Source organism: Emydura macquarii, unplaced genomic scaffold (genome assembly GCF_026122565.2).
Source record: "Emydura macquarii macquarii isolate MOO-44397 ecotype Brisbane River unplaced genomic scaffold, CSIRO-AGI_Emac_v2 contig_67, whole genome shotgun sequence".
NCBI classification, from domain to species: domain Eukaryota; kingdom Metazoa; phylum Chordata; order Testudines; family Chelidae; genus Emydura; species Emydura macquarii.
Window position 1 is genome coordinate 6,672,031 of NW_027130204.1, and position 26,634 is coordinate 6,698,664.

At 44.0% G+C, this 26,634-nt stretch overlaps 1 protein-coding gene across 1 annotated transcript; it reads left to right on the forward strand.

The window, feature by feature from the left end:
• The first annotated feature begins 1,232 nt into the window (after positions 1 to 1,232).
• GDF10 (growth differentiation factor 10) lies at positions 1,233 to 26,261 on the forward strand. The gene is made up of 3 exons (XM_067531134.1): positions 1,233 to 1,550; positions 10,162 to 11,069; positions 25,005 to 26,261. The coding sequence occupies exons 1-3, from the start codon at positions 1,286 to 1,288 to the stop codon at positions 25,194 to 25,196; spliced, it is 1,365 nt and encodes a 454-aa protein (XP_067387235.1). The 5' UTR covers positions 1,233 to 1,285; the 3' UTR covers positions 25,197 to 26,261.
• Positions 26,262 to 26,634: the final 373 nt, after the last annotated feature.

Consider the following 26,634-nt stretch of genomic DNA (forward strand, 5'->3'; position numbering starts at 1 on the left):
CCAAGAAAAGTAACTGTTTTGGCTAAGGAAGGAATAGCTTTAAAAAGAGAGGGAGAATGAACTATTCAGTTAAAATATAATCCACTCTAGAGCTGCAGCTCACTATAGCTACATTTATATTCACTGGGCAGCTATGTATGACCTGTAGTTCAGAAAAACGTGCATCACATGACCAATAGGCCATGATGCAACATGCACCTTAATCAATTCCCAGCCCAAGGAAACCCTTCAGAAATCCCTCCGGCCTCTTCTCTCTTCAGATCACACCTAGGATTGCTGCCAAGTGCTCAATCTCCAAACCTTTCCTCCCTCTTTAACCCTCGCTCCTTAAATACCTGCCTTAGCATGAGCAATGAGCCTTGTTCCAGAGCAGGACAGCTCAGATTAGCCCTGCCCGGGATACACAACAGCGGCTGGCTGGTTACATTCACCTCGCCTAGGCTCTGGTAGCAAACACACATGTCTTTTGAGATTGTCCTCCAGGCTCACACTCCCTCTGTGTCTTTCTCTATGAATGTCTGTCTCCCTCTTTGTGCGCGTCTGCTGCTATCTGCCTACTCCCCCTCCCCACACACACACTTCTTGCTCCTAGCTGCCACCGGCGGAGGAGGGTTGTTTTCTAACCTCTCCTCCTTCCTTCCTTCCTTCCTTCCCCCGGCTTGTCGGAGCCCAAGGTGCTCTGTGCTGGGGCTGTGACATGTGTCTCCCATCAGTAGCGGCTGCCTGGGAAGCAGAGGAGGGAACCGGGCTGGTGTGTGTGTGTGAGGGCGCGCGTGTGTGAGGGCGTGTGTGTGTGAGTCTGTGTATGTGTGAGGGCGCGTGTGTGTGAGTGCGTGTGTGTGTGAGGGCGTGTGTGTGTGTGTGTGTGTGAGGGCGTGTGTGTGTGTGAGTCTGTGTATGTGTGAGGGCGCGTGTGTGTGAGTGCGTGTGTGTGTGAGGGCGTGTGTGTCTGTGTGTGTGTGAGGGCGTGTGTGTGTGAGTCTGTGTATGTGTGAGGGCGCGTGTGTGTGAGGGCGTGTGTGTCTGTGTGTGTGTGTGTGAGGGCGCGTGTGTGTGAGTGTCTGTGTGTGTGTGAGTGCGTGCGTGTGTGTGTGAGTGCGCGCGTCCCTCCCCCCCCCCCAGCCCGGCCCGACCTCCCCCAGCCCCGCCGCGCCGGCCGGTGCAAGCCCAGCCCAGCGCAGCGCAGCGCAGCGCTCTCCACACCTCGGCAGCGGCGGCGGCAGCAGGGCGCAGGGCTCGCCCCGGCCGGTGCAGCAGGAGAGCGGGCCCCGGCGCGTCGCCCCCCATGGCCGGCCGCCTGACGTGCTGCTGGCTGCTGCTCTGGGCGCTGGGGCGCGGGGGCTGCCACACGCTCCCCGCGGCGGAGGCAGGGGCCCGCCGCAAGCCCCGAGCGCCAGCGGCGGCTCCCCTGGAGCTCGGCTCCCCCGCGCCGGCCGGCCTGGCGCAGGACGCGGTAGCTGTCCACATGCTTCAGCTCTACGAGAAGTACAGCCGGGAGGGCAGCCGGCCCGGGGACGGCAACACGGTCCGCAGCTTCAGAGCCAGGCTGGGTAAGGCGGGGCGGCGGGTCCTGCCCGGGACGGGGCTGGGGGCCGAGGATCTCTGCCAGGCTCTGATCCAGGCTCGCTGCACCGGGCGGCTCCTGTGATTTGCCCGATGAGTGCCTGGGATCAGGGCTTTGGAGGCTGCCTCGCCCAGGTGAACCCTGCTGGTGGGGACCCCCTAACCTGCACCTCCCCGGGGCTCTTGGGAGCTGCTTCCAGCCTCTCAGGCACGGCCCGAAAGCAGATGCATTTTGTTCACCAAATATACCCCCCCCCCTTTTTTTTAAGCATCCTTTGGGGTGGAAGGAGGCCATCAGCAAGGAGAAGCGATTGCCCTAAGGCCTCCCGCTAGTTCAGAGGCGATCTCCTCTCCTCGCTCCTAAAACAACCGCATTGCCCCCAAATTACGGTGACAACTGGTCAACCTTCACCGGGGTTTTGTTTGTTTGTTTGAACCCGAGTCTTTTAAACGACTCTCCCCAAAGTAAAAGTTGCTGATAGAAACAGCACCACCTAGGGGACCTTCTCAAACGTCTCGCTGTCTCCTGGTATTGCGGTACCTGGTATTAGCTCTAAAAGGAAGGAGGAGGAGGAGGGGGGGATCTGTCTTCCTTTGATGCCGGGCAGCATCCAAAACACTTTATTCTGAAATGCCTTTGTTAAATCAAGATAGGAAACCCACCATTCCTTAACTGAAAAGAAACGATATTTCGACTGATGTTTCTTTGACACTTTTTGTAAAAATTGACAGCGTCGGCGCCAATGGCATCTTTGGGAAAGGCTTTCCAGGACCTAGTTAAGACAGTAGTTAGGGTAACCAGGAAAGATTAGCAAGTTAAAAAAAAACCTCCTCCCTTTTGGGACCCCAATAAATGTCCCTTTTCCTCACTGCACTCTTCAAAAGAGACTTTATTTTAGCGCATGCGGAATGTTTTAGATGAGTGCATTCAAAACTTGATTCTGGGTCAGTATTCTTAGGGTTTTTTAAAAAAACTTGCGTTATGTGGAGAGCAGTAGGTAATATTTTATGATAAGCAGTTATGAACAAGTCATTGCTATAACAATGCAGGATAACTTACTTCTCGGTGTTGTAAGTATATGTACAATGTAGTTTAAAATGGACAACATTTTCTGCAAGAAGGTGATGCTCACCTGAATGCATAGAAGGTTAGTGTACACACCTAGAGTTTTATTGGTAAGGAAATTTTAAAAAACCTGGAATTTGGAAGGGAGATATACTCTCCTATGTCAGAGCATTGGCCAACCACTAACTGATGGGGGCTAGGGAGAATCTTCCTTCGGGGCAAATGATTCTCTAACTTCCTAATACAGCCGTTCTGGCACTTTTCAGTGAAGCAGGTAGCACTGGCTACTGCCTGAGACAGGGTTCTGGACTACTGGTCTGATCTGGTAGGCCAGTTCCAACTTTCCTGTGATGTAATCTTACTCAGACCCTGGTTAATCTGCTTTAAAGGTAACTTGAATGGATTTGGGAGATTGAGTTTATTTTAAACATACACACATGCAATTTATTGAAATGCCATAGTATTCAGCATTTAAGTAGCAGCATTTCTTACCCACAGCCTCATAGATCAACATAACTTCACAAAGGTGGGTGTTTTTATATCCTGATTCTGATGGTGAAACCGAGGAACAGAGAGTTGGAAGTAACTTGCCCAAACTCACTTAGTGAATAAACTACAAAGCCAGGTCTGACACCAAAGAGTCCTGACTCCCAACCTGGTGTCTTCTCTACTAAATCTCCTTTCTTTTCTTCAATAGCCCGAAAGAGGAAACCCCCTTCACCGGGCCCCTTGTGGCACAATTATTAAGGAAATAACATTGTTTTCTTATTATTGTCACTAGTAATTTACAAAATATGGATCACCATTTTCTGAGATTACTGATAGCAGTGACCAAGACCAGTATGGGAGAAAGGACCTTATCTTACAGGATACTTGACTTCTTCCTTTCCTTCATGAAATTCTAGAGTTATTGTTTTTTTTTTTGGTTTTTTTTTTGTTTTTTTTTGTTTTTTTTTGTGGGGAGGAGTGGGGAACATCACTTTCTTTTAGCAACATACATGAAATTTCTTTGCCTCATGTTATACAGATAACACCTATGGCAAACACCTATCCTTTACTGGGATAGGCAAAACAATGTAGTAGCTATAAAAACTGTTAATTTCCCTCTTCTAGGTTTAAAAAAAATAGTTGGGTACATCCTTCCTAAAGTTCATATGGTCCTCTGTAGCATAAGGCTGTTTGTATTAGGATATATCATATGACACATTTAAAAAGACAGTTAAGTCAAGCACTCTGAAGTTAAGAAATGCCTGAATTAAGGTGGTCCATGCAACCTTAATTTGGCCCCTTGTGCATATGCATTACGAAACCGTCTTTAATAATATTATTTTTCCCTCCACAGGATCCCTGCCTCGTTCAGTGCATAGGATGGATGGTGCCTGAGCAGTGATTCCATATTTCTTATCTTCCTCATTTGCTTCACACCATCTAAACTTTGCACTGAATACAAAATTAACTTCCTCACGGGCTCATCTGTAGTGCTCATTGCTGTAATAAGAGTGCTGCACAAAGAGTAACAGCATTACCTCACAGCAGGGTTGTGAAGATAGGAAGGCGTCAGCCCTATTTTAGAAACGGGGAAGTGAGGTGAACATATAAAGGCCCAAATTGGCAAGAGTACCCGCTGCCTTGGGGTGTCTGATCTGAGACTCCCGGGGCCTGATTTTGTTTCCGCGTACTCAGACCCTCACATGTTTGAAGCACAGCACCAATCTGCTTCAGGTGTCACTGCACGTGCTCAGCGGTCCTGCAAAACTGGCCCCAGACATGTCACGCTGGGCATCCAGAAAGACGGACACTCAATTTGTGACCACCTGTGAAAAGCTAGAAGGGACTCGCCGAACATCACCTACACTTTTGTGGCAGAGAAAGAATTCAGTTCTCCTGAGCAATATTCAAATGTACCTACACCACGAGACCACCCTTTCTGTTCATGTCTCCTCACTACACTTTCCAGCTTCATGAACAAACAAAGCAGACACCCGCTTACTTAGCTACACAACCCTTGCCCATTTCCTGATTACCTCTATCCTGTGCATTGAATGAGACCAGGGGTCTCATAGGTGTGGGAATCGCAATGCAACCATGTACTTAAAAGTTGCATCACAATGCACATGCACAAGACAGCTTAATTAAGGCTGCACAGGCAGCTTGGTTTCCTGCCAGTTTGCCCACTTGACTCTTCCAGGATCCCATTCCATTTTGTGGAGAAAGTCAACATTTTTTATTTTTGTTCTGAATTGGAACAAAGCTGAATTTTGAAATGGTGAAATCCACTGCAAAATAGAGTTTCGCTCTAATCCGAATTCATGCACCTGCTTTGGAGCCCCCTAGTGGACTGTCTGCTGAACAATCTGGCTCATAAAAGCCTCCGCCCTTGCATGGCTCCTTCATGTGGAACCTGGACCTCAACGTTACCAAACAAACAGCTCTGAGACATCGCAGAGCTGGGGTGGGGAGGGGAGAGAGACACTAATTTTCCTGCTTTCTTGAGTGGATCAGTGACCATACCTGGTGTCCAGCAGGACGTGGAAGTACTAAGAGGCCTTTTTCTGCTTCTGCTCATGGTTGGCGGTATGGGAAAGCTTGCCACTTCCCCAGACTCCAGGGGCTTGGATAAGCTGGGGCTATCCAAAGCAAACCTGAACACTGACCCTTTGGAGGGCAGCCCACCACTAGACTCTACCCTGTGATTGTGTGATTAGACTTAACCCTTGAAACTAGAGCTGGCTGAAAATTTTTCCGATGGGAAAACTGTTCTGTTGGAAAACGTGTGACACTTTCTCAGGATGCGCAGGGCTATGAGTCACCTTGTAAATGCCTCCGCCTGTAGGAGAGAGACTTGCTGGTGCTCACCTGGGTGTCATCTCCCTGACAGCATCAGTCTGTTAGCCTGCCAAACAATCTCTCCAGGGCTCCAGCAGCCCTTCTTTTGCCTCGAGGGTTAACAGTGGGTGCATCGCAACCCCCAAGTCCTCTCGGAGCATTCCCATGCAGTCTCCAGCCCTCAGCCACTGGACACCCACAGAAATTACCAGCTAAGCTGTCTCCAAAGGAACAGTGTGCACCCCGGCTTGTCCCGTTCAACTGAGGATCAGCTCCGATATCACATCACAGCACTGAGATATATTTATAGGTAAAACAATCATCAGCTTATTATCAAAAGCTAAGATTTAAGAGAGAGGGAACAGGGATAGTGATGGAAACAGAAATGGCTACATATCAAACAAAACATATAGCCGGCTTCCCACAGTCTAAACTTAACTTTAACAGGCAACATCCTTGTCCAAAGTAGTTTCTTAGCAAAAGCAATCTCCCAGAGTCTTCAACCAGCCAGGCTGGGATTCCCCCTTGCTTTTCATGAATGCAGAAAGATCTGTCCTTTTTGCTTCCTCAATGAAGGATGAAGGGATGTCTTTTTGCCTTCCCCTCATAATCCCCAAAGTCATTGTTTTGTCCCCAGAATCAGGATGACCCCTGTGATAATTCCGTGGTATGCTGGCTCCATGTCACTGTCACATCCTCATGTTGACATTGGATGCAAATGGACTTCCATTGTGTTGGCTTACAACGCTTGTTTTACATGTGAACCAAGGCAGGGAAGTGAAAATACATATTTTGTCTGGTCAGAACCTGCTTGTTAACTCTGCTTGGACTCAGGCTTTAAAACATACTTTCCAGTCTATAGACATGATTCCTTAAATAGCCTCTGTACATACATCTCACAGCCACTCTGAAGATCAATATGATGTGAGCTTTTATTAGATGCCTCACTTGACCCTCTTTTGATAAATACTATGAAAGCCATGTATTATCACAGAATCATAGAATATTAGGGTTAGAAGGGACCTCAGGAGGTTATCTAGTCCTACCCCCTGCTCAAAGCAGGACTAACCTCAGCTAAACCATCCCAGCCAGGGCTTTGTCAAGCCACAGCTTAAAAACCTCTAAAGATGGAGATTCCACCACCTCCCTAGGTAACCCATTCCAGTGCTTCACCACTCTCCTAGTGAAAAACTTTTTCCTAATATCCAACCTAGACCTGCCTCACTGCAACTTGAGACCATTTCTCCTTGTTCTGTCATCTACTACCACTGAGAACAGCCTTGCTCCATCCTCCCTGGAATCCCCTTTCAGGTAGTTAAATGCTGCTATCAAATCCCCCCCTCATTCTTCTCTTCTTCAGGCTAAACAAGCCCAGTTCCCTCAGCCTCTCCTCATAAGTCTTGTGCTTTAGACCCCTAATCATTTTTGTTGCCCTCCTCTGGACTCTCTCCGACTTGTCCACATCCTTTTTGTAATGTGGGGCCCAAAACTGGACACAATACTCCAAATGCGGCCTCACCAATGCCAAATAGAGGGGAATAATCACTACCCGTGACCTGCTGGCAATGCTCCTCCTAATGCAGCCCAATATGCTATTAGCCTTCTTGACAACCAGGGCACACTGCTGACTCATATCCAGCTTCTGATCCCCTGTAACTCCCAGGTCCTTTTCTGCAGAACTGCTGCCTACCTCGTCAGTCCCCAGTCTGTAGCGGTGCATGGGATTCTTCTGTCCTGAGTGCAGGACTCTGCACTTGTCCTTGTTGAACCTCATCAGATTTCTTTTGGCCCAATCCTCCAATTTGTCTAGGTCACGCTGTATCCTATCCCTACCTTCCAGGGTATCTACCACTCCCCTAGCTTAGTGTCATCTGCAAACTTGCTGAGGGTGCAATCTACCCCATCCTCCAGATCATTAATGAAGATGTTGAATAAAACCGACCCCAGGACCGACCCCTGGAGCACTCTGCTTGGGTGTAGTGAGTTTGTCATGCCTGTCAGGAGTTACTGTTACAGTGCAGCAAACCCTTTGCCAGTTGGTACTGAGGGATTCTTAGGTTCCCAGACAGAACTGAAATGTTCTGAGGGAAAGTGTCGATTCTGTCAAAAGGTTCAACAGAAACCAAGCAGGCTGGCTGACCAGCCTCATTTCCAGCCCGGCTGGTGGACAGGGCAGGCAACCTGACTGACACAAAACCTGGTATGTCGCCTGGTTCACCCGCACCAAAGTGGATTGTCTTGTTTCATTGGATTGTCTCACTGAAATGGTGATTCCACAGTGTCAGTGTCTTCTTCTGTCTTGCAATGAAATGCTGACATTGTGGAATTTCCAGTGAAATCGAAATTCCCTTTCCCAGCCATCTCTGCTTGAGGCACTGTAACCTTTGGACTACTTTAAGACACTGGGCTGGAACTTGGGACATCCTGGCTCTGCCACAGATTTCCTGTGTAACCTTGAGCAAATCACTTAGCTTCCTCATGCCTCCACCCCCCTTCTATGCCATGGGGCTAATAATCCTTCCTTAGTCTGTTTCAGTTGTAAGCTTTTGGGGCAGGGACTGTCTCTTACTGTGTGTGTACCACACCCAGCACAATGGGACTCTGATGTTGGTTTGGGCATCCAGATGCTACTGCTAATTAGATACGTATATTGAAAGGTGAAGAACAGTGGAGACACTTTGGAAAGCTAATGTCAACAATATCAATTGAAGGTCTATTTTTCATCCAGGCCAGCTGAAATCAAGGTAAACGTCTATGAGAAGGATGCCAATGAGACACTAATTCACAGACCGTTGTGAGGCTGATGATGGCTTTTTTAGGGGATGCTACATGTGCTTGTAGCAAGTAAAAAGTTGGCTTTATCAGGTAAAAACATTCATTTTGCTATACATAGAACCAGAGACATCGGGGATGGAAATAAACCTATGAAGGTGTTTCAGATTATACCCTACAATATGTTCTCCAGATAATGCCCTGTCTTAAATGTCTTCCAAGAGGACACAATGGAAACTGGATTGCTCCATAGACTAATGGATCTAACGACTGACAATCAGCACAAGCTTTCCTATGCTTGCTTTCATCCTGCTACTTTTGTTTATACTCTCTTGGATCACTCTAATTCCTGCCCTCCTTGGAGCTAAATTCTGTTGTCAGCTGTGTCCTTGGTTTCCATTGTCTTCAGTGGGAGCCCTTTGCATATGGCATCCAAAGGACAGAATTGCCCTCTGGTGTTTACACCTTTCGGAGCCATGCAGCGCTTGGAAATGTAAATGATTTACACCAAGGGCTAGGGATCCAATTAGAAGGGAAGCTACCACCCTTCTGAGTCTGGAATGCCCTGTTACAGCTAGGTCAAAAAATAAAAACACACAGAGTTTGTTTTGATATGGAACAGATTGAAGCCACTTTCTGCCGATTCTGGTGCCATTAAGAGATTCAGAGTCAGGTTTGAATCCCAGGGATCAAATCCTGTGCACTAGGAGTCTTGCCATTGCCTGCAGCGTGACCACAACTTTGATCTTTGTGCAAAAGCAAGGTAGGTTCCCCCCTGCCTCAACCTACACCCCCAATTGCTGCGTACAGGGAAGGAGCGTGGTCTGCTGATTAAAGTATAGGGTTAGAAGTCCCATTGTGCCAGAGGTTGCTGAATGACCTCGGGTAAGCTTGATAGGCCAAAATCTTCAAAGGTTAGGTATTTCAGTCTATTTTAGGTTCCTAAATGTAGAAATAACCTCATTTACAGACACAGTGAGCGCCCTCAGCCCCAGGTGAAGACAACAGGAGCTGTGGGTACGCAGCACCTCTGCAAATCAAGTGCCCAAGTTTGAAAACATCAGTCTTACCTAGAGAAATAGAAATGGAAATGGGAGAATGTATTTGTAAAATAGGGAAACATGCTAACCAGCCCCATGTGACCTTTCTCACCCAGGACAAATAGCTGGTGAAACTGAGGCATGGAGAAGTGACTTGACTTGCCCATGGTCACCCAGCAGGGTAGTGGCAGAGCTAGGGGTAGAACCCAGGTCTCCTGGGCCACTGCTATGTCTTCAGTGCCACACTGCAACCATCAGTCAGAGCGGTTCCTCCTTCTCCATGCTACCTGGGCACTGGCAGAGGGCACAATGTGAGTACAGGAGACCCAGTCTCCCTGCTCTCAGTGCCAGCACCAGAGACTCGGGTGTCCGGGAAGTAGGAAAGAGAGAAGTAGTGAGGGAATGGGAACGAGGAGATGCCCAAGGAACTGAGAGGAAGGTTGGTCTTGTGGTCAAGGTGCTGGGCTAGGTACAAAAGGTGTGGGTTTAGTTCCCGTCTTTGCCACACACATTCGCTGTGTGACCTTGAGCAAGTCACTTAATTTCCCTATGCCTCTGTTTCCCCATCTGTATAATGGGGATGATCATCCTTCTTTTGGCTGCCTAAACTGTAAACTCGTTGGGGGAAAGGAGTTGTGTGGATTTACACAGAGCCTACCATAGTGGGGCGCTGACCTTGTTGGGGTCTCTAGGTACATTTATTCTCCTCTCACTTAGCTTGGTTTTAAGCTGGGGTAAACTCCACTGATTCCAGTTACTCTTGGCTTACAGTGGAGTACACGAGAAGAACATTGGGTCTGTAAGCCCAGCTATTTAGCGACACTTGGCATTCATGGTTAAATGTATATTGTCTTCTGAGTGTTGATCTGTTGGTCTCTCTTCACTGTCTTGCAGAATTATTGGATCAGAAGCCCCTGTACTGCTTCAATCTGACATCCATGCAGGATTCAGAGCTGATCCTCACCGCCACATTCCACTTTTACTCAGACAAGCGTCCCCGGCACCGGGAAGTGTTCTGCAAGCGCTCCAAGAACTCCTCCTGCCGCCTCCTCCACTTGCCCCAGATCCCGCGGCTCAGCCTCATTTTCCGAAGCATCCTCCAGAACTCTGCCTATGGGCTGGTGAAAGGCAACCTCACACTATTCCTCCACAGGCGGGGGGCTTGGCAGATGAAGGACATCTCCCACATCATAAAGGATTCTAAACGGGATGGCGAGCTCATCCTTTGTGCGGAGTTTGACTCCAGAGAGAAATACCAGGACTTCCCCGAACAGCTCACCAATTACTTACCTTACATATTGGTTTATGCGAATGACTTGGCAATATCAGAACCCAACAGCGTGGCCGTGACTCTGCAGCGGTATGACCCCTTCCCTTCCAGTGAGGGGGATCCCAGCCCATCCCCCAATGCTTCCACAGACACCCGGGTGAGGAGGGACATATATGTTTCCAGCTCTATTCAAAACAACGAGCTGCCAGAGGTGGAATATAATAATAACAAATACAACAAACATGACATTTGGGAAAGTGCCTACGAGTCCCTAAAACCCAAAACCTCACGCAAGGACCGGAAGAGGAAAGGGCAAGAAAACACAGAGATGCTCACAAAATCTCAGATGTTAAATTTTGATGAGAAAACCATGAAGAAAGCCAGACGAAAACAATGGAACGAGCCCAGGATTTGCTCTAGAAGATACATGAAAGTGGACTTTGCTGACATTGGCTGGAATGAATGGATCATATCTCCCAAGTCATTCGATGCATATTACTGTGCTGGGGCTTGCGAGTTTCCAATGCCCAAGGTAGTATGAGTCTCTACTGCTGATGCACTTGTCTTATTTGCAATATGTTGATTTAAGATGACCTAGTCCATCCCGCTGCTCCTGCTATTGTGGGATTTTTCCCTTCCTCACAATACTCAGGTGCTCTGCTCAATCTAGTTTAGTTAAAATAACTAGCTCTTAAATGGTGCTTTTCATCTATAGATCTCAAAGCTCTTTTTAAACAAGTTCAGTATCACTATACCCATTTTACAGTTGGGGAAACTAAGGCACGGAGAGGTGATGTGACTTGCAGGCTAGTGATCAGCAGGCTAGAAGAAACAAACCCACATCTCCTAAGTACCAGTCCAGTGCTCTAACCATTATAGGGTTTCTACCAAATTAATTTGGAGCCTATTCTGAAGCCTAACAGTATCACCCTTAAGGCATCTTTCTTAATATTGATCTTCAACTTTTACACTTCATCCCAATAATTCTAGTTTTATGACCTCAAACCAGAGCATACAGGCATGTGCAATCAATTAAAATGTTATCACACACACCAAATCTTCAACTTGCTTTCAGAGTGGGGGAGAAGAATCTACATTAATGGGGCCCAGACAATACATCTTACAATAGTATTACTGCAGTGTTTTGAATCCCTTCTATAGAAGTGGATGAAACTTATTAATAAAGTTCCAAACTGAAGTCCTATGGGAGTTTTGCCTTCTATATTTGACCCAAGATCTACATTATGGTTATTATGATTTCCTGCTTTTCTTCTTTGCTGCTAGATCTTGTATATGTCAAAACAATTTTCTGTCTAACCCCTCATTCGGCAGTAACAGACAAATGAGCTTTCCACACTGACTGGAGATGCTCTTTTACATTTAAATGTGTGGATATCTGCATCCTCAAACTGTAAACAGGGCACCATAAGAAAGAGCAGAAAATAAGCCTAACTTCTGCACTAGACAGGATAATCCATGGAGTTCATGTAAAATATGAAGATAATTTTGTAGAGACTTGGATTTTTAGATAACACATTTTCAAAGCAGGGCACAATTTATATACCTTCAGAATCCTGACAAATGTACATAGAAAATGCATTTGTACATGCAAACTGCTCAGATGAGCAATTAAGAGTAATGTATAAACTGAGGCCTTTTGAGTAGCAAGGTTATACTACCTCTGTATTTAGCCACCACTACTGCAATACTGTGTCCAGTTCAGGTGTCAATAGCACAATAAGGATGTTGATAGATTGGAGAAGGTTCAGAGAAGAGCCATGGGAATGATTAAAGGACTGGTTAACATGCCTTATAATGAGAGACTCAAAGAGCTTAATCTATTTAATTTACAAAGAGATGGTTAAGGGGTGACCTGGTCACAGCCTATAAGTACCTTTATGGGGAACAAAAATTTGATAATAAAGGGCTCTTCAATTCAGCAAACAAACAATCCAAAGGTTAGACCAATTCAGACTAGAACTAAGGCACAATATTTTAACCATGAGGGTAATTAACCATTGGACAAAACTTACCATGAGTTGTGGTGAATTCTCTACATCTCTGGCAATTTTAAAATCAAGATCTGCTCTAGCTCCAAAAAGAATTAATTCAGGGAAGCCTTGTGGCCTGCGTTATGCAGAAGGTCAGACTAAATGATCACAGTGGACCCTTCTGGTCTTAGTCTATGAATTACCCATCCTGTGCACAAATAACTAATAACACTTTACAGCAGAGAATCTCCAAACACTGAAATAGTTGTCATCCCTTTTTTACAGATAGGGAAACTGAGGCACAGAGGTCAAGTGACTTACCCAAGGCCACTCGTGAAGTTTGTGGCATAGAACCCCCATCAGACTCCCAATCCAGTGCTTCCATAAACCCATAAACCCCTTTGCTCCAGAAAATCTGGGTTCTTATAAACAAATTGATTGTATCAATTTTCCTGTGTTAAACCTGCTGTTCCAAACTGCACAGGGCCAAAAGTGAGTGAAAACTTCTTAGCTGGAAGACAAAAAGAATCTGAAATGTGGTATAAATAGGCTAAATTGTTTCTAAGATAAAGAACAGCAAACTATAGATGTGGGTATCTCTTAAGTATTTAGGTCTCAAAACAAATCCAGTTTTCTTGCTGTTACAACTTGGCCTTCGGAGGTATTAGGCATGTAAATGCATCTGAGCCACAGAGTTGAAATCCTGATTGATGCAGATCCAAAATCTGGGTGGGTTCAGATCTGTGGTTTTGGTTTGGTTCATCTCTTGTTAGGTCACACTGTTCTGGAAGGTCTACCTGCTGGCTGGTCACAACTGGTATTTCAGAGAAAATAAATACAATATTGCGATATAAAGTCCAATTTTCTGTCATTGCTTCTAAATTTGAGTGCCCACAATTTGAGCACAGAGAAGGGCAACTACATTTTTGGATCTGGTCTTCAGCTATCCACTTCCAGGAAGGCAAACTACTTAATCTCTCGGAGGTGGGAGGGGGGAGGAAATACTGTTTGCAAGGGCAAAAACTTGGTCACTCAAAACTAAGCCATGTAGAATATGAGCATGTGATACTGGATGTCATAAAAGTTAGAGGTCATGTTCAGGATACCTTGAAAACTTGCCCTTGACCATCCAGCACATGAATGGGAGATTGATAGCACATAACTAAAGCACTAAGTGCTCTTTTTGTGGGATACAGCGCTGGAGCCACATGAGCAAACTTGTATTTATACATCTGGGATGCTGAGCACTGCCAAATCGTGAAAGAAGGGTTTCTCTTTCTGCTGGGATCTTAATACTGAACTGAACCCTAAAGACTGAAGTCCTCGGTCTTTGTACAAAACAGCACTGCAGGCAGACACACCTTGCCCAAGTGCCTCTCTCCTGACCTGGAAAGGCCACCTGTGAGGTGAAGGATTGGTCCTGTTTCCATGGCCTGTCAATCACTAGCCTGGTTGCCGAGATTGCCAAACAAGTGCCAGTTCTGATGGTGTGGATGCCTGTCTGCTGGGAATTGAGCCTCACTAATTAGTTCACTTAGATCCCCCCAACAATCATAGAAATGCAGGGCTGGAAGGGATCTCGAGGGGTTATCTCATCCAGCCGCGGGGGCTCAGGTAGGACCAAGTAAACCTAGACCATCCCTGACCAGTATTTGTTCAACCTGTTCTTAAACACCTCCAGTGATGGGGATTCCACAACCTTCTTTGGAAGCCTGTTCCAGAGCTTAACCTCTCTTAGAGTTAGCAAGTTTTCCCTAACGTCTAACCTAAATCTCCCTGGCTGCAGATTAAGCCCATTATTTCTTGTCCTACCTTCAGTGGACATGGAGAACTATTGATCACCATCCTCTTTATAACAGCCCATAACCTATTTGAAGACTGTTAGCAGATCCCCCCTTCAGTCTTCTTTTCTCAAGATTAGACATGCCCAGTTTTTTTAACCTGTCCTCACAGGTTTATCATTTTTGTTGCTCTCCTCTGGACTCTCTCCAATTTGTCCACATCTTTTCTAAAGTGTGGCACCAGAACGGGACACAGTACTCCAGCTATGCGGCTAGAGTGCTCCAGCTCTTCACCAACGCCAAGTAGAGCAAGACAATTAGCTCCCGTGTCTTTTACATATGACACTCCTCTTAATATACCCCAGAATTATAAATAGCCTTTTTCTCAACTGCATCACATTGTTGACTCATATTGAATTTATGATCCATTTTAACCCTCCAGATCCTTTTCAGCAGTACTACCATGTAGCCAGTTGTTCCTCATTTTGTAGTTGTGCCTTTGATTTTCCTTTCTAAGTGAGGTATTTTGCGCCTGTCTTTACTGCATTTCATCTTGTCAAATTCAGACCAATTCTCCAATTTTCAAGGCCATTTTGAATTCTAATCTTGTCCTCCAATGTGCTTCCAGCCACTCCCAGCTTGGTGTCATCTGCAAAATGTATAAGCATACTCTCCACTCAATTATCCAAGTAATTAATGAAAATATTGACTAGTGCCAGACCCAAGACAACCCTGTAGGACCGCACTAGATATGCCTAGCTAGTTTGATGGTGAACAATTGATACTGAGTACAGTCTTTCAACCAGTTGTGCACCACTTTATAATAAATTCATCTAGACTGCATTTCCCTAGTTTGCTTATGAGAATGTCATTTGGGACTGTGTCAAAATCCTTACTAAAATGAAGATATATCACATCCACTGCTTCCCACCATCCACTAGGCCAGTAACCCTGTCAAAGAAGGAAATCAGTTTGGTTTGACATGATACATTCTAGACAAATCCATGCTGGCTATTCTTTATAATCCTATTATCCTCTAGGTGCTTTCAAATTGATTGCTTAATAATTTGTTCCAGTATCTTTCCAGGTATCAAAGGTAGGCTGATTGGTCAATAATTCCCAGGGTCCTCTTTGTTCCCCTTTTTAAAGATAGATACTATGTTTGCCCTTTTCCAGTCCTCTGGGACCTCATCCATCCTCCATGAGTTCTCTAAGATAATTGCTAACAGTTCTGAGAGTCCTTCAGCTAGTTCCTTAAATACCCCGGGGATTAATTTCATCCAGTCTTGCCAACTTGAATACATCTACTGTATCTAAATATCCTTTAAACCGTTCTTTCCCCCTTTTGACTTACATTCCTTCCCCTTTGTTGTTAGTATTAATTGTGTTGAGTATCTGGTCACCATTAACCTTTATAGTGAAGATTGAAGCAAAATAGGCATTAAACACCTCAGCCTTCTTGATGTTATCAGATATTAGCTCTCTTTCCCTGCTAAGTAGAGGACCTATGCTTTATCTTTCTCTTGCTCCTAATGCATTTAAAGATCTTTCCTTATTGCCTTTTATATCCATTGTTAGGCATAACTTATTTTGTGTCTTAGCCTTTCTGATTTTTTTCCCTACATGCTTGTGCTATTCATTTGTACTTCTCCTTAGCAATTTGTCCATGTTTCCACTTCTGGTAGGATTTCTTTTTGATTTTCAGGCCATTAAAAAGTTTCTGATGGAGCCACCATTGCTTTTTACTATTCTTTCTATCCTTCCTTCACATCAGGATGTTTGCAGTTGTGCCTTTAATGTCTCCTGGAGAAACTGCCAGGTCTCCTGAATGACTTTTACCCTTCTTTTGATTTTCTTCCCATGGGACGTCACCAACTAGTTCTCTGAATTCATTAAAGTCTGAATTTTTTAAGTCCACAGTCCTAATTCTGCTGCTCTCTCTCCTTCCTTTCCTTTGATCATGAAATGGTAGATTTAATGATTCTCTTTTACCCAAATTGCCTTTCACCTTCAGATTTGTTACCAATTCCTTCCTGTTGATCAGAATCAAATCTAAAATGGCTATGTCTCTGCTTACTTCCTACACTTTTTAAAACAAAAGGCTGTCCCCAGTGCATTCCAAGAACTGATTAGAAATTTTGTGTTTTGCCATAATACTTTTCTAACAGAAGTCTGGGTAGTTAAAGTTCCCCATTACTATCAAGTCTTGTGTTTTGGGTATTTCTGTTATTTGTTCTAAAAAGGCCTCATCCACCTCATCTTCGTCATTTGGTGGTCTATAGTGGACCCCTACCATGACATCACCCCTATTTCCCACCCTTTAATCTTTACCCATAGACTTTCAACTGATCTGCCTCTCACTGCCTTCTGGACCTAAGTAGAAGTAAATATATTCTTGAAGTGTAATGCAACATTGCCTCCTTTTTTACCCCCCTGCACCAGCCATAGTCCTCTATACCTGTATTCCAGTCATGAGACTTATCCCATCCACCTGGAACTCTTCCTCGTGCTGGCAAGCAACCTTTCTATAAAACTACTCACATAAGTGTTTCACCACCATCATTGGTGACTTCCACTTGATTCTACTCCATTTACTAAAGGGGATCAGCTCCAGAACCACTTACCAACTCCTGAGCCATTCAGTCCCCTTCAGAAATGCATGATTAATACCAGGGAGGACATGATGCTCCAGGACTGTACCCTTGTCAATATCAATTTATTGTCAAACACCTAGATCATCTGATGAAGTGAATCATAACAGCTGCATTGACTTCAGTGGCACTATGCTGACTTACAGCCACTGTGGATCTTGCTCTGTGTCTATGAGCATCTGTCTGGCATTGAGCCATTGTAGAAAATCAGTGCTGTATTTGCGAGGACATGAACACAAAGAGCAATGCTTTAAGCAGCAACTCGAGAACTCCATCTGGAGTTCCAGAAGTTCCTATGCTTATTAAGCTCCCTGCTCCAACACATCCTGGTCCCCTCTGGGAACTCTATAACCCTGCCACATCTGAAAGATTAAAACTTAAAATATAAAACCAATGTATGTACCCCCAGCAATTCAAAATAAGCTCAAATTCCTTAAAACTATTTACTCTACCATGTCCACTTATCAATTCCATGCAAATCATCCTGAAAAGTATTTTAAAGATTAAGTCTTTGGGGTGGTCTGATCTGTCTCCTGGACCATGTTCTCACTTCTGTTGAGTTTGTGTATGGAGTTCCTGGTGTAGGGCACTCCTATCAGATTCCTATCCGAGTATCTGCAAGTTCCTGATTCTCTCTTCATTGTGTTGGGAAATATTGAAAATGAACCCGATACCTCTGGAGAAGTCCTTTTGGAGTCTCCACTTGGTAGGAACCAGAAGTGTCTAACAAGTTTCAAATGTCTGTTGTGATCCACACTTTGTTCCCTGGTCTCAGTTCAGGTAGTGCTTTTGCTATATGTCAAACACAGAAGTTTTGTTGCTTCTGAATTTTTATTTCCACATCCCATTTTCAAAATCCCTTCAGGTTGGGCTCCTTAGGTTTAAGCAGTATGAGTGCCACAAGTAGAGGCATACTTAGTCATCTTCCCATCAGAAGTTCTGCTAGAGATAGTTCTGATGCAAGTGGTGGTTAACTGATATGCCAGGAGTGCTTTCTATGGGTCCACTGAAGTCTTGTATAAGTCTTTTTAAACTCTGCACTGCTCCCTCTACCTCCCTGTAGCTCTGGGGTTATTGAGGAGTACTAGTATGATGTTCAAAATCAAAGTCCTGTGCAAATGCTAGGAGTGTTTCAGAGATAAATTGAGGTCCATTATCTGTTATGAGGCCTTCAGGAACTCCATATCTAGGTAATATTGACTTTAGTTTCTGGATGACCTGTGCTGATGGAGTCTGTGAAACTATAGCCAAGTCAATATTTCTGGAGAAGTAATAGACTATAATAGTGTATGTGTGTGTCCTTTTCTTACCTGCTTCCAAGGTTTGTCTGGTAGCTTTGTAGAGAACCATTGTTTTATTTTGTTTTGTTTTTCTTGTTTCATATCTTGCACCCGCTACTAAGATCTGAATTTGCCTACTCATACCGGGCCACCATATGGATTGTTGTGCTCATGCCCTGCGCATGTTTATACCTTGGTGCCACTTATGGTTTTTGAAGACCATCTCTTTCTGAAGTACCATAGGGATAAGAATATGCTGTCCTTTCAGAAGCAGGCGATCAGCTGTATGAAGACTGTTTTGTTCTTGCCAATATAATAGTAGGTCAGTTGGGAGTTGTCATCTTCCATCCCCCCTCTTTGGCAGAGTTGAGTCAGTTTCTGGCAAGTCTCTTCCTTTAGCTGTTCATCTCTAATTTGCAGAAGTCGGCTAGCAGATGCTGAAATGGCGGCCAGAACAAGATCAATATAGACTTCGTTAAAGCCTTTTCTTCTTCCATTGGTGGCTGCTCAACTGGGGTTCTAGATAGTGTCTGCTGGTAGAAGTGCTTTCCCTGGTATGCGTTTAAATGTTGAAAGAAAAAAATCGCATCAGCCACAGTGAAAATGTTTAAATCCTAGGTCATCCAGTGGTTTTGAACCCAATAATGAGACCAAGTGCTTGTGGTCTGTTTCTATGTTAAAATTCAAGCCAAACAGATATTAACTGAGTAGCTTAAAGACCCAAGTGACGACTAGAGCTTCCTTTTCCACTTGAGCATACCACCACTTCCATTCTGTGAGCCTTCTTGATATGAATGCATCAGGTCTCTGGCCTCCTTCTGGCTGCTTTTGTGTGAACACTGCTCCTGGACCACATGAAGATGTTGCCACTGCTACTGTTGGACAGTTTACCAAATATTGTGTGAAAACAGGTGGAGATATGAGTATTTTTTTTTTTTGTATTGAATTCATTTTGTGGAGGGCTACCCGAGACCACATATTGTGACCATTAAGGATTTTATTAGATGAGCTAAATTTTCTAAGAATTTCCCAAAATGATTTATTATGCCCGGGAATCTTCTTACATCAGAAACAGATTTGGGGTCAGGTAAGACAAGTAATGCCTTCAGTTTGTCTGAATCCATCTGAATTCCCTGTTTTCTAATTATGACCTACAAATTTTATCTTCTCCTTTCCAAATTACATTTCTCATTCAAAGTGTTGCCGGCTTGTTGGAAGCATCGCAAAACTGCATGTCGTGGCTCATCAAGTTCATTTTTATCTCTGCCATATACCAACACATCATCTGCATGGCAAAGGCTGCCAGGCTAATCTGACAGAAACAGAGAGCCTTTTAGAAATGTTCTGGTGTTAAAGACATGCATAATGGAAGACAATTGAAAGAGTACCTTCCAAATGGGGTGATGAACGTAGTTAGCAGCGTAGATTCTTTAGGAAGGGGTATTTGGCAGAAGCCTGCTGTAGTATCTAACTTTCAGAAGACTTTCAGTTCTGATAATTGAACTAATATCTGGTTAATTGTGGGAAGCACATGTTTTTCTCTGCACATGCTTTTTATTAAATTATGTAAGAGCCACACAAATTCAGATTTTGCAATTGGGTTTTGGTGCCACACCCATCCTGGTCAGTGGGTTCTTCTATCTGGGGCATAATCCCCATATCTTCCATTCTCTTTAATTCTTCTTTGACTTTCCCACACAAGGGTATAGGGATGCAGCATGGGGCTGTGAGAGCAAAAGGAGTCGCTGTTGGCACCAGTTTTATGTTGTACTTTTTTGACTGCTTTCCTGGCCCTGTGAAGATGTGTGGATACATCTCCTGTATAATTTGCTATTTGCCATCAAGGCATTCCAGTTTCTCCGCTCTGTGTAGTCCTTATATTGCTAGCAATCCTAGTAGAGGAATTGTCAGTCCCTGTATTACATGTATATTTGTTGAAAAACGTTCTGTCCCATCTACAGTTTTCCAAGGAATTGACCATAAAACATGCAATGTACTAGCCCCATATAAAATTTCATTTGGTCTCTGCAGCTCCCAGGATCAATTACAATTTTTTTATTTTTTTTTTTGGAATTGCAGTGACTGTTGCCCCAGCATCAATATTCAGTTTAAGATTCGGACTGTTTATTTACCAAGATGTTGTTTATTCTATTGGAGATGAAGTCCCTAGAAGATTGGATTCATTATCATCTGATGATAACCCACTCTCTTGGATTGTTTCCGCTACTTTTGGTGATCTGCATAATCTTGCAAAAATGTCCCTTTCTGTGGCATCTCCCATATTCTTACTCTTTTGCTGAACATTGTTGCCATTTGTGGTGTAGTGCCTTTCCACAGCTTTTCCAAGCTTCCCTCTTATGGCAGTTCTTTGATCTTCCATGCTGTAGTTGTGCATTGCTATTACGTTGTACATTTGATCTGTCTGCTCCATTCACATATGTTCTTTTCTGTTTACTGTGTCAATGTTTTCTAATGCAATCTCCCCTCTGCTGCTAACAAGTGACGTTGTTTCTTTATGGTTTCTTGCCTTCTCACTTTTGCTTGTGTGAGGTCTGAGTCTAACTGAAGCTGTGCTGATAATTTGATGGCTGTTATACTAATAACAATCCTGTGTCTTATTAGTTCTTCTAACATTCCATATTTGAAATGTTCAGCAAGGCTATGAACTGCAATAATAAATCTTAGCTGTTTCCCTTTGTTCCCAGCTCCACCTATTACTTTGGGCCCTTTCGCATAGAATATTCGGTCTGCCTATGAAATGGGCATCAAAAGCTTCTTTGGCGTATTCTTTCTTTTCCTCGTCAGAGACTGGTAGGAAACATAAGATATCAGCATCACCCATGGGAAATATCAGGACATTTACCTGGTACTCTTGTGTTTTCTCTGTTAAACCAGAAGCCAGGCCTGGAGTTGCTGAAATCTCCAGATCTAGCAACGCCGGCTGCCTGAGTTGACAAAAATCAAATTTCTCTGAAGGAGTCATTTGCACTATATGGGCTCCATTGCTGCACTGAGATAGAGATCTTGCCTCCTTCCTGCTGCTGCTTTCACAGGTCTCTGCTCTGATTTTCCACTCTGGCAGCCTGGAGGATGTGTGGGGGTCGTTGGAGTCTCTTTTCTTTCCTTTACTCCTGTAGAGAGATGGGTCCAGTCACTGCTGACACCATGTAGTGTGAGAACATAAACAAAAGCAATGCTTCCAGCAACAACTAAAGAACTCCTGCCAGGAAGTTCCTATGTTTATTAAGCTCCCTGCTGCAAACACATTCACGTCCTGTCTGGTAACTGTGGAGGACCAGGACTCTATAACCATACCACAAGTGCCTATCTGTAAGATCCAGGGATTCTCAAACATTTTTTGCTGGGACCCTCCTTTGCAAATATTTCAGGCTGAGATGACCTCCCCGGCTCCAAAACTGATGACCTCCCCCATGCCATGCCAGCCTTATCGGCATGCATGAAGGCTGACAGCTTGCGACCCCCCGCCTCCATAATAACCTCATGACCCCCTCATGACCCCTAGTTTGAGAACCCCCGAAGGTATTGAAAGCTTTCTCACTTTCAGCCGTTGTGAGATTTCAAACCCATGAGTTTCACTTTGTCCCAGGCTCAAACCCAAAAATGAAACTTTTCTGACATTAGTAAGCGTCGCCTGATTTTTCTATTCTTCCAGGGGAGGGAGAAGTCAAACCCAAGAGATAACACCCAGTTCTTAGGGTGATGTGAATCGAGAAATTGGCATAAGTAGGTGTAACGTCTTACATGGTGGGCTTGTAGGAGGGGAAAGCAACTAATGAGGGTCTGAAGGTGTAAGATAAAGCATGGGGGTGGCTACTTTATCTTACACCTCCTGTCTGTCTTTTTTCTGGTTTCAGACCCATCCTTCTGTATTCTTAGCACCTAATTGCTCCTTAAGTGGGACTGGCTGTTTTATTTCAGGCCACCAGCTTCTGTGGAGAACAGCAGTCCATACTAAACAGTACGTCTGTGAGCATTATTAAGCAGTGTTTGCACCCTTCTAGGCTATTGAAACTTGGCAGGCAGACTAATTCAGGAAACAGGCCATCCTGAGAGTTGGGCAGCTGGTTCCAGGGATGTGAGTTCCTTGGGTCTGACTTCCCATCATCCATAACCATTTATTCCCTGTAGACATTACAGTCTGTGCGGTCCTAAGGCTGCTGTGATTTCATGTAGCTTCATATCCAGAGATCCTGTAGGCCAGTAACTGTGGGGACTGCTATCCATCGGACCTAGTTCTGGAGACTGTCTCATGGTAGTTTCGAGTCAGAGGCTATTTCGAGTCAGCTGTACAGTAGGGGTTGTAATCTTATCTACCTCATAGGAGACCTGAGAAAGTAATTCACTGCTGTTCGCAAAGAACACTGAGGACCATAGACAGATGGTGCTATGGAAAACAGCGGTGCTTTTGTTCATTGCACAGAGGAGGAATTTTAATTATGAAAAGGTACTTTCCAGCATAATGCTCTAAACGAGACTTGTGGTTGCGACACGGTCTCAAAATCCTGATGGACCAGCACAGAGTTCATACCATTGCCTCTTAGTGGCGCAAAGTTCCTTGGTTTAGGTTGAGAGCATTTGAAAATTGTAGCATGGCTGGGTTTGCATTGATGTGCAGCTGTACCTAAAAAGCAGCAAGAGATATTATGGTGCTATTGTAACAGTAGCAGGATCAAGCCTGTTTCTCCTAAAACCCACTCCTGTATAATTTTCCATGTTGAACTGAAAAAGATCAAGTGTATGCCAGGTATTCAATTTAAGTGAAAGCAGGAATGTTCTTGTTATTTCAGGGGAAAACTAACTCTGCCTTCTCAAATTATCCCATAGTTTCAACTACATGGGGTACTCTTTCTGTGCTAAACTGCTGTGTAGTGTTGCTGTTCAACAGCTGCCCTGTTGCATCCCAGAGGTTGTTGCATTTCAACAGTGGGTGAAAGGACTTTATATGCAACCCTGGATTTTCAGATCTGAAGGCATGTGCATAGAATAGGTACAGAATTGTTCATGGGAAATGTTTCCCCATATGGCCAGATAGTTAAACCTCTATCAAATTTAGTGCTAGCAAAGCTGACATGAGCAGGCCCCAGTTAAGACACGCCTTAACAAATAATTGCTGAAACAATTAACTATTGTTAGTAAATAAAGGAGGCAAAAACTAATTCTTGTGGGTATGTTTATAGTGAACAAAATATGAAGGAATACCCTGAAAGGATAAGCTTGCCTTAAATCTGCAAAGCGAATAGGCCTTACATGCAAGAAGTACAGGTGTTAGCAGCTAAGAAAGATGTATATGAACATGAACTGGAATTGTAGTACCACCTTGGATGTAAAGCCCCTGCGGCTGGGCTTGGGCAGCCTGGGCAAAGAGCTGCTATGTGCCTAATAAAGGAACTGAGCATGGATGTGGAGTTGAAGTGAGGTTTTTGGATTGCAGAGTACTGGATGAAGTGTTCTTTCAGAACTAGACAAGGGGTTCTGGATAAGCCAAGTGGGATGGGCTCGGAGGGAATCCCAGCTTCCATTAACACATGCACTTCCTGAGGCTGCACAACTGCAATCAGTGTGCACATTTATAGCAATTGTGGGTGGTGAAACTGCACATGCGTAGTTGTAAAATGTGGGCAATAGACTAGTCTACAGCCGTTCATGGAGCAAGTGCTACCTAAATGCAAGACTATATGCTCGACCTGAAAGCACAACTTGACAAAGAGTAGCAAATACTAAGTTTACTACTACTAATAAATACTTTTCTTTATACAACAACTCTCCATACACTCTTTGCATGATCCAAATACTGAGGACTTATTCCTGGCTTATTTTATTATCCTGTACTTAACAGTTTTCATTCTGTCAGACCTTTTTAACATCTCCCTCTTGCTGAGCATTGCTGTTCTATTGCCATTAGAAAAATCAGTAATAAAAGTAACACAAGCCGTATATTGTTTAAGGCGCCACTATTACACCACTTGAACTGTAAACTCACTGCATATGCTTCTTTTTTCCTTTCATTCCAATGGTTTCCTCCAAACATCATGTTTGGCCTCTTGGTGACCGAGGGATGCTCAGGCACCAAGGAAAAAGTGGAGGAAAAGCAAATACCTACTGTGAGCAGGCAGGGCTGAAGGCAGTGAGCCCTGTCTACATGGCGCACAGAGGGGAAAACAGACTGGCATAGCTAGTTCAGAACTAACTATTCTGCTTCCAAAGCAGAGTAAGCATTCTGGGTAGGAGTTGGGGGGGGGAAGTGGAGGAAGAGCGAAGGAAATCACTTATTTCAGAATAGAGTCTACAAGGAGTTATTCCAGAATTGCTACAATCAACTTTCCTGTGTAGTCGAGACCTATGTTTGGGGAGGCCAGGGGAAGGGATAACATCACGTGAATGCGCAGCAGCGCCCCTTGCTTCCTGAATGCCTCCCTCCAGCTACAAGTTGCTGTAGCCTAGCCATGCCCCTATCTAGGTCATGGGGTGCTAGCTGCACTGCCCCTGCCCTCTTATAGGCATAAGCTAAGAAAGTGTGACCACTGCAGTATGACCAATGGCTACCTTTTGGGTAAGACTCCAATCCAGGTAAGGGGGGTTCTCTATGCTTCACAGGACACCCCTTTGGCTCACCAGCATGGGAGAAGCCACGATCTAGGCTCAGATTTTTGCTTATTCCCAGAATCTGCTGTTCTTTTCCAAGCCCATCTGGGAAAGTGACTTCCCATAAATGAAGGGGTAATTTATTTCCTTCTCTGTTCCAGATTGTCCGGCCATCGAATCATGCCACAATCCAGAGCATTGTAAAAGCCGTGGGAATCATTCCAGGCATTCCCGAACCCTGCTGCGTTCCTGACAAAATGAACTCCCTCAGCGTCCTGTTCTTAGACGAGAACAAAAATGTTGTTTTAAAGGTGTACCCCAATATGTCTGTGGAGACCTGTGCCTGCCGATAAGTCAACGCAAATGCTCATTTCATGAGACCAGCAGCCCCTACCTAACTATACTGGGAAAGCTGTGAATGGGAAATGAATCAGCATGTGTTTATGAATGAATGCATGCAAGTCTACAACTCCTTCCACAGAAAGCATGTGGAGACTCTAAAGCAGTGCACAAGCTCACCTTGAAGGATCACCCGTAAGGTCATGATGTATCTTGCAAATTAACAGGGATTCATCTTCCAGAAATCCCCAACTTAAAAAAAAAAAAAATCTCTGCTTAACCTTGCTAGCTAAGAAATCTGGTATTTAGTGTAATCACTTCTACTTAAACAGAGTTTGCCATAACCTGAGGACTAAGATACATTTTACATGCTATTTTCCTGACTGTTTTATCGCTTCAGCTAACCAAGAAGGTGAGAAGTGGACTCTGTGAAGGCAGGCTTACTCTAGAATCATATTTTTTGTACAAAAATTGTAAGGGTTGTTTTTTTGTTTGTTTGTTTTTTTTGCCTAAAAACACTCACTTGTACCTTTTAATCCACATATTTATACTGAAAAAGAATGCTGTAATAAAAGGCTTAATATGTATATTTTTCTTTGGGATTCAAATGTAGCGTACTGTATAAGCTTTTATATATACAGTATGGTAATATAACCACTTTTGGTTACCTTTCCCTAATATATATTTTACAAAAGACGTATGTAACTCCCTTCCACAGTCAATTGTTTGCTGGTTAATTTCAGATTGTTAAACATATATATTCTCTGAATAACACAAACTATATAGTAATATGTTTAAATACTAAAAATAACCAAGATTTATATTTTTGTAAGTTATACTTTATATCCTCTAGATTGATTGTTAAATGCTTTTAACAAAAGCTAATAAATTAAAGGTACAGTAGTATCTAAAATAGTTAAAATTGGCTCTCTAAATCTCATGCCTGTTTCATGTCTATAAATATAGAATATTGCATTGTGTTAGTGGGAAATCAAAGCTGTCTTACTTGAAAAAGCCTAGCTATGCTTATCATAATAATTTTTGTGTAGATTTAGCTAGAAGAGAATAATGCAGGCTACAGGCCCTCACCTAGTCACTTCCGCATCAAACCCATAACTTCTGTTTTGAGCTTAAAACCTTGAAGTGATGAAGTGATGAAGAATCTATCCTATCCCTAGGTACATTTTTCCAATGGTTATTACCCTCCCTGTTAAAACTGTGCCTCATTTCTAGCCTGAATTTGTGCAGCTTCAAATCACTGGCTCTTATGTTTTTTTCTGCTAGATATAAGATCTCTACTATCAGAAATTTCTTCCATGTAGTAACTACTTGTATACCATGATCAGGTCACCCCTTACCATTCTCTTGGCTAAACTAAATAAAGTTTCTTTAGTCTTTTGGTAAGATAGTTTTGAGGTCTGATAACCCTCTCTTATGGCTCTTTTCTGAACC